Source organism: Neolamprologus multifasciatus, chromosome 11, assembly GCF_963576455.1.
Source record: "Neolamprologus multifasciatus chromosome 11, fNeoMul1.2, whole genome shotgun sequence".
Taxonomy (NCBI): Eukaryota; Metazoa; Chordata; class Actinopteri; order Cichliformes; family Cichlidae; genus Neolamprologus; species Neolamprologus multifasciatus.
Genome location: NC_140449.1, coordinates 8,138,342 through 8,147,197, shown reverse-complemented (window position 1 = coordinate 8,147,197; position 8,856 = coordinate 8,138,342). Strand labels below are relative to the sequence as shown.

General features: G+C 40.5%; 1 protein-coding gene across 1 annotated transcript; it reads left to right on the top strand.

The window, feature by feature from the left end:
• The first annotated feature begins 211 nt into the window (after nucleotides 1-211).
• On the top strand, nucleotides 212-8,600 carry LOC146507764 (CUB domain-containing protein 1-like). The gene is made up of 6 exons (XM_085177435.1): nucleotides 212-415; nucleotides 3,222-3,428; nucleotides 3,524-3,886; nucleotides 3,986-4,354; nucleotides 6,016-6,091; nucleotides 6,195-8,600. The coding sequence occupies exons 1-6, from the start codon at nucleotides 346-348 to the stop codon at nucleotides 6,619-6,621; spliced, it is 1,512 nt and encodes a 503-aa protein (XP_085033561.1). The 5' UTR covers nucleotides 212-345; the 3' UTR covers nucleotides 6,622-8,600.
• Nucleotides 8,601-8,856: the final 256 nt, after the last annotated feature.

The following is an 8,856-nucleotide window of genomic DNA, read 5'->3' as shown; positions in this document are numbered from 1 at the left end:
CAACAGGTGTTAGGCGTCCTGCTCACATTAACTAAGGCTCTATAACAGTGCGATCTCATCACATCTTTATTGAAATCTTTTCAAAAGCTTCTTTTAAAAAAAATTCTCCATGATACTTTTCAGGATTTTTTTTTTTTTTTTTTTTTTTTTTTTTTAAACATGGGGTACAGGGCTGTCCTAACGCATCCTGCCAATATGGTCCTCCTGACCGCGCCCTTAATCTTTACCTTGCGTAAACACTCCCTCCTTGCTGGCACACTTTCACAATTAGGAGTCAACAACAACTAGCTGAGCTTCAGTTAACACCCAAGGATTGAAAGTTTCAGAGCGTCACTGTAGGGCAGCATGTCCGTATCAACAGGCGCGGCCCTTCTGTGGATTTTACTTCTTACATTCACTGTCTCCACCGTGTCAGGTAACCTGAAACTTAAATATGAACCAGTGGGAGAGATTTGGTGTGAAATGTTGGTGAGGTGGTGGATCTGTCCGTTAAATACTGACACTAATGTTACACAGAAGCTGAAAACAGCTGAAGCAAGAAAATCCCTTTCAAGAAGCTCTCAGAGCGTGAGTGTCAGGTGATACTGAGTACGGCTGTTTTCGGTAAATCGTAAATTATACCGTGGACATATAACGTGTCATGGCTACTGGACGGACTCACGCGCAGACAGTTCTTTCTTTGAGAACAAAAGGAGATTATTTATTTACAACAGGGATCACCTCAGTGCTATATATATATGTATATATGTACAGTGAGGAGGGGGGGGGGGATCCACACACGCTTCCTCTTCCACACAGTCACCGCCACAGCTCCTCCGCACACACGCACTCCTCTTCAGCCGCACTCGCTCCGAAACTCCACACACGCTGCCACACCCGGGCAGGTCCCGTGATTTGGTCCAGAAGAGGGATATCTACACACAGAATTCAACGTTAGTTCCACAGCAAAATACACACAGGGGATTCTTTTGATAATGCCGAGAGCACGAACTCAGGAGGTTCACCGTTCCAGTGGTGAGCTGCTCTGTGCCACTGCCTTAAACAGCAGCTGGGGAAATCAGCCAGATCAGCAGCAGGTGGAGACAATCACACAGGTGCGTGGGCCAAGAGCGAGAGATCGTAACGACCTCCACCCGGGCAGAGAGGAGGAGGAGAGACAAAGAAAACAAAAACAAAAAAGAACAACAACAAAAAAAAAACTGTAGCCAGCGTGAGCCAACCAGAGAGACACGGGGACCGTGACATAACGAGTCCACAGCGGAAGTGGTCAACAGGAGATCAGTGGGTATGAATCACCACTGGCTCTGTCCCATTTCAGGGTCTGCACGCTTGAAGTACGCGCACTATGCGTACTACATACGGCGCGTACTACATACGGCGCGTACTATAAGTACGAGAAGTGCGGAAGTGAGAGGCTTGTGAAATGGGACGGTATATGCTTCGTCGCGCTGTTCAGGTTGCCTAGCAACCATGATACTAACCGCGAGAAACGTTACATACAGCTTTGTGTGACAGAAATGAAGGAGAAAAATGTTTTGTCATGACATCACTTTGATTAGTTGAGTATCTGAGGCTGAAACCACAGGACTGTAAAACATGATTGTTGGGCTTCATTTCTGTACTGAACAGTCATTTAAGAGTAGTTAGCAAATAACAATTAGCTAATGTTGTTCATGATACTAAAATCATCTCACTGTGGTAATGTAAATATAATATGGCCAATATTATATTATAGATAGATTAGATAAAACTTTATTAATCCCTCGGGTGGGTTCCTCTGGAAAATTTGTTTTCCAAAAAGCACAGCACCGACAGAAGTTACAGAGTTAAGAATATTATATATATATATATATATATATATATATATATATATATATATATATATATATATACACACATATAAATACAAAGACATATATAGATAACATATACAAAGGGGATAAATAGAATAAATAGGAATAAAAATAAAAATACAAGTGAATTGCACATTTCAAGTATGAGTCTATTGCACCGCTGATTATTAACAAAAAGTATTGCACAAAAGGTAATTGCACAGTGAAGTGGAGAGGCACTACAGCTTAGTTGTTCCCCCCTCCTTTGTCCTCCTGTTTCCCCTCCCTCTCCCCTCCAGAGAGGAGTTAAACAGTTTGATGGCGTGTGGGACAAAGGAGTTTTTAAGTCTGTTGGTTCATGTTAAAGAGCAGTACAAAATAGATTACAATCAAGTCTAACATCATTTTATACACATTCTAATTAACCAAAATAATACATGGCATAATACATACAGGCATTCCTATGACAATGCAATGCACAGTTTGCACTTCTTTTAGTAGTAAGGTAGACTTAAGCTGTTCCACATGTCCTGTGGATCCCTATTCATATTGAATTGCTGGTATTGAATTCGGTTTATCAGTTGGAAAATCTTGCACCAAAAGTCTGTTTAGAAAAATATGCAGAACATCGGGCTTTTTCAAAATGATATCAATGAAACATCAATTCAAAATCATGGATGGTGAATCTGTCTTCAGTTTTTATTGTGTCTTTAATAAAGGTTGTTAAAGCACTGCAGATTTCTCATATATAATACATAATACACAATACATACATAATTCATAGTAATTATCACTGGTTTATATTCACAGCTTAAATACAAGGTTGTTGTTATTCTTTTTTAACTCACTTTTTCTTTTACTGAAACCCCATTGATAACTACAGGGACAACCTACTCCATACCTTGTGACAATCAGCCCCATAATAGATTTTTTTAAATCTCTCAGGTGCAGACTCAGTGCATACATAGATATTTGGTAAGAGTTCAGCAAATAAAGTGTAGGTGTCCTGTTTTATGATCATATAATGATGACTATAGAACAATAACAATTTGCTGCCATAACAAATTACTGATCCTCATTAGGGAAATACAAATACTTTAGATGCCATCCATTCTTCCACACATAGATCCAAATGATCTTCCAGGAATGGTGAAGCTATTTACCGAAGCACTGCAGTGATTTTCTACCTCTTGATCTCTAATCTGGAATCTAACTTGTTCCACAATGCAGAGCTGCTTAGTTATAGGAGAAATCATCTGTCACTGCATTTAGTCGTATTTGTGAATTTTATCTCATCGAAATGATAATTTCACTCTGTTATTTCCAGATATAATACAGGACCCAACATGTTTATCCATTTGCTCACGATAACTCTCTGTTTGCTTCCAGGGGCCCAGAAGTTGACTCTCACTGCTGAACCAGGAGCCACTATAAACATCAGAAATAATAATCAGATCAAAGGTTGCCAAGTGTGTACAAGATCGATTATTAAAAAATGCAATGCTGAATCTCTGAATTATTTAAAAGGAACTACTGTGGAATTGAAATGCTCCAGACCTCAAGATGTATTCAGTATAGAAATTGTACGGCGTATAAGTAAGTGTCTGTGTGATATCTGATTATTTTATCAGTGAGACTGAATGTCCTGAGTGGACTAACACAGCATGGGTGGATTCTTTTTCTCTTTTCAGCTTGCACCACAGAGTCATGCAGTGGTCACATCATCCAGACTGACTTCAGCTCGACTGATATGCTTCGTTTTAACCGCACGTTTACCTGGAATCTAGCGGCCACAGCGCCAAAAGCTTTCCAAATAGATTTCACTAAGACGGGTCTTAAACAGATCAATCCATCTGAGAAATGTCCAGACAGACACACCTACACCCTCCAGGCCTTCCAGTCTACGGGCAATGTGGCTGTGGGGAAGTACTGCAGAAGTGGCACCATCAGCAGTGCTCAGGTTTTGAAAAGCGGCAGCTTTTCTGTGGACGTCCCAGCAGAGCAGAAGCTGCAAAATGACAAGTTTGATGTGACTGTGCGAGAAAAAATCAAGTGTGAGTTTACATTCATTGTTTTGTGTTTCTTCCCAAATTACAGTGTCATTTAACAATTTTTGTTTTAATTTCAATTTATCTGGTGTGTGTGTGTTGTAGCTCTTGCCCGAATTTCTCTGACTTTACCAAAAGGGACCTCTTCCTCAGAGCTGCTCTCGCCAGACTACCCAGAGAGTTTTCCTGATGACGACACCATGGAGTGGTACTTTCAGGTCCCAGACAAACACGGGGTTGATGTTCAGTTTCTAAACCTCAAACAGCCAGATTGTGTGAAGAAGGAAGTGGCAGTGGAGTACCACCAGAAAGGCAGAGTGACATCGGTTCTGGGGCTAAATGACACACAGCCGCTCCAGAACCAGGGAGACTTTTTGCTCACGCTGAGGAACTGCGAGATGGAGAGAGCACCTGCTGATTCTCCTGGACTCACCTTCACCCTCAAGGTGTCTGCTTACCCACCCCGTTCAAAAGGTCTGTATGTTATAAGCACTCACTCATTCATAGTTTGTACTTTCATTAACAATAAATAGATGAAATGTTATTCCGAGTTACTCCCAGGGAAAAGATTTAGTTTTGGAAATCTAAAATTGCTTTAATCGTTATTTGCATAAAGCTCTGTCACTACTAGGGATGGGTACCGGTGTCATAAACGGTAGTAACCAGACCGAAAAGCAGCGCACATTTCGGTGCTTTATTTCGGTGCTTGTTTTTTCCTGAGCTGTGATACACTTTAGATTCTAGCCAATCATTTTACGTTTCCGAGGGTAGTAGGCGGGGCCAGGTACGTACGTTCTTTTAGAGCAGAGCTACAGATTAAAAATGCCCAAGGCGAAGCGGTCAAAAGTCTGTCTGTACTTCACAGCAAAACATACAAACTCAGCAGCCTGCAACAAGTGCTTTAAGGTGATACTGTGATACTGTCAAAGGAGGTAACACCTCAAATCCGATGAAACACCTGGCGACGCATAGCGTGTTTTTTTAAAAGCCGAGAAATGCGCCATATTTGATAGCTTGCTGCGAGACCTCACACCGAGCGCATCTACTGCGGGTGTGGTGCCTGTTATCGGAGCCGGAGTTAGCAACATGAACCCGAAGAGGAGAGTCCTGGCCCCTAGCCCTGCCAGTGTAGCAGAAATGATGAGGATGATGCAGCAGCAGCCGTTCTTCTCTGCGTGAGTTGCTTAATGTTGTTCGTGTGTAATTTACGTTGAGTAGGCTAACCACCTTATTACATTAATGCATGTAAGGTGAACTAGCAAACACCGTCGTAGTTACATGCGACTGTCTTCTTGTTTGATGGCAGATACTCCCTTCACCCTGGCCAAAAAGGCTAAAATGACCAAAGAAAAAGTGGAAAACAGCTAAACATGAGAGGTTTTTGGACAAAGTTTGTGTTTTTTCCATTGTTTAAGCACTGCTTCCAGCCAAGAGTGATACCATATATGCCCTATAGCTGCAGAAAAGGCTAACATTGTTATCTTTTTACAAAAAAACCCCCCAGCTAAACATGAGAGGTTTTTGGACCAATTTTGTGTTCTCCATTCTTTAAGCACTGGTTCGAGCACCAACCGGCACCGTTTCAAAAGTACCGGTTTGGCATACCGGTTTCGGATAAAACCTAAACGATACCCATCCCTAGTCATTACATAATGTAGAAGATGTTTGAAGTGATGACCACAGAGAGCGAAAACAAGGCCCCGAATGTTACGTTTTCTTCCACTTATGCAGTTCAGGGTACACCCTGGGCAGGTCACAACACCATGTTTGAGCATGACTCCCCAGAGAAAACAGGTTAGGAAGGTATTTCAAACTTGCCCAACAGCTGGAGGCTTGATGGTCTGGGTAAAACCTCGTCATCACTAGGTCCAGATTTTTCCAAGACTTTGGTTTATGACAAAACGTACTGCAGCACTGTGACCAGATCACATCAGCTTGATAACTTTAGCATTTGGTGTAAAGCACCACAGGAATATGAGGCTGTAGTGTAGCTTCACACTCAGGAGGATAAACAATAATTGAGTGATTTTCCAGCTTCAGCAATTCTGTTTATTGTTGAATTCTTTTTTTTACAACCACTGCACATTGAAAATGTGATCCAAATGTTAACCAAGTTAATTGTTTCTCCTCTATAGCACTTTTAACCATCATCCTGGGTGTAGTGGCTACTCTGCTGGTCATTTCTGTCATAGTGCTAGTTGTAATGATTAGGTGAGTATTTCTATTATTTAGTGTGTTTTCAAAGGGGACGACCCATCAATCGCTGAATAAAACAGAAAATAATCCCAATCTTCTCTTTTGTCCCGCCAAACAGGAAGAACAAGAAGAAGAAGAAGAAGAAGAAGAAAGGCAATCATGAAGTTGCTGTCTATAATCCAAATGGCATCAACTTCTTACCAGGATACAAATCCCCAGACGTGCTGGGGACTTGTAAAGATGATGAGTCCCATGTGTACGAAGAGATTGATGACACCCTCGTCTACACACACCTGCTGAAAAGGGCTGCAGAGACTGGCAACTATGAAGAAACATGTAAACCTGTTTCAGGACACAGAGACTCTCAAAAGCCACTGCTCTCATCACAGCAGGGCCCTCCACGCCCCAACAAGCCACCAAACAAAATCCGAACCCCGGTGGACAATACAATTTACCAGAATATGATTTACCAGCCTAAGGATCAAAGTGAGGACGAAAAGCTCCCGAATCTGGGGCCTCGACTGGAGGTAGAGGGAAGCAACTGAGCAGAAGACTGGACTCAGCTTTTTGATTTTTCTCTTGACCCATTTGAACTTTGGGATATTCATTCCCTGTGTGATTGCTCGCTGTTCAGCCTCGCAAAGCACCTTTTCTGAGTGCAGCTTTTGCACTAAAGTGAGGAACACACAAACAACCTGTCTGCAGCTGTTACAACGTTTTGTCCCAGATTAAAAGCTCTTCGATTGCAAAGGTTGCTCTCAATCATCCCCTGTAGCTGCATCTGACATAAAACATTTATTTCATAGTAAGGTCAAATATATTGCTTTTTTAATGTGTCACGATGGGATGAGTCCTTTATCCTCATCGGAGACTAGTGGCATAATTTCCCTGCAATTAAACTGCATTTCAGTGTATTTTATTTTTAATTTCGGTGTAGTTATTTGACTGCAATAACTTAAAGGCAGGTACACTGGAATAATGGGGTGAGAAGTCAGGTTTTTACAGGAAACAGAAATTATTTTATTAAATTTTAAGTAGTGCACAAGTAATTTTATAAAGTTCATGACTTATTTATTAGTATTACAGAATATCAGGTATTTTAAACGAAAGGGAAGAAATTAAGTACATTTAAGTAGTGCATAAAAATCCAAAAGTCATTTTAAATATTCAATTTCATTGTAATTTTGCTGAATAAACAATATTTTCCCATCTTACCTCATAAATGGACTGGATTTTGGGGCTATGGACCATATTATGGAGTGACTTAACCTTGTCTTACATGATATTTATTGTTTTAGTGTGCATGATAGAGAGTCCACTGTGAAACTATTCTTTCATATTTATTAATATAAAAATTATGTAGTAATTTAAACTGTTCTCCTTTTTCTACTTTTCAATATATTTATTCAAGCTTTCAATACATTTTCACAGCGTTGTCTCCTCTGAATAGGATAGAACACCAAAGCTTTCTCCTTCCGGAGCAACGTCCAGACAACAGATGCAGATAAATGTTTTCAGTGGTCTTAAACAAACTTGTTTCTCTTTCCTGGGCCAATTTCAATACGATCCCCCCTCTTTTTTTTTTCTTTTTTTTTTTTTGGTTAAGTAAATATTACAGCTTCAAGCTTCCCATCCAAGGAGCTACTCTAAGCGAGCGGTGAGTAACGGGCAGAACAATTACATTATTTTCCACTAGAGGGCAGTACAACTCCTTGCTCCAATTAAATGGGTTGCCAAAAGAAGACAAAGAAGAAATTACTGCAAATGAGACCACGCAGCACGTGATCTGCTGGCCGGACTGACCAGTTTATCGTGAGGACAAAAATGAATTTTTCTTTAACCTAGTTTGCCACAGAAGGACGTTTGTAATTCAGAGGGAAAAATTATTATTATTAATGTTCCCAATTACTTCATCTTAATAAATAAATACAACACAACCTGCGTTTGCCTCTTTGATCCATTTCTTTGTGCATACTCAAATACCGTGAACTAGCTTTTGAGTATGGACAAAGAAATGAACACATCAAGCTGTTTGTGCCTTTATATGTTCTGCCAGTTCTTTCTCTATATGGTCGTCAAACACTGGACAGGCAAGTGCAGTTCCTTTATATCCTTTAATGGCCTTATTTCTTTTCCATCTATCTTTTTCTTCTCCATAGATCGTTTTAATGTCATCCTGCACATGTTCATCTTCTTCGCCTCCTGAATGGACTTCCCCTTCTCCATCTTGCTCACTATAGTTCACAGCTCTGTTTACGTCCTCTAACGGAGGGGAAGCTCTGCCTGTCCACATTATAACTCTGGCATAACTACAGGCGTATAGACTCATAGTGTAGCTTACAAAAGGACTAAAACATCTGTGAAATGTTTTCAAACTTGTTTAAAACAGACAAAATAATGTAAACACCTTGATCACAGAAATTTTACCTGGAAAGGCAAAAATCACTTGAACTTAAATGTGTTTAATTCTCATGCAACGAGGCGCTTCTTTGCAGGATGAGAAAAATGTCGGACTCTCCACAAATGTGCGGTCACGTGACCAATTTCTTCCCTAGAAACAGGGTGTGGCACAACTCCCTCGATCCTTTGTTCTGCTATTTTACACTCGATCTAAAGACTTTCACATGAAACAGAAGACAAGCACAGTTACTAATCTCATTCCTTAAGTTTGAAAACAGTGCAGGCTAAATCTAGATTTTATTGTCATGAGAGGACTGAGCCTGTTTTATCGTATATCAAACTCTGCATATTTTCCAGAAATTTCACTTTATTTTAGCACT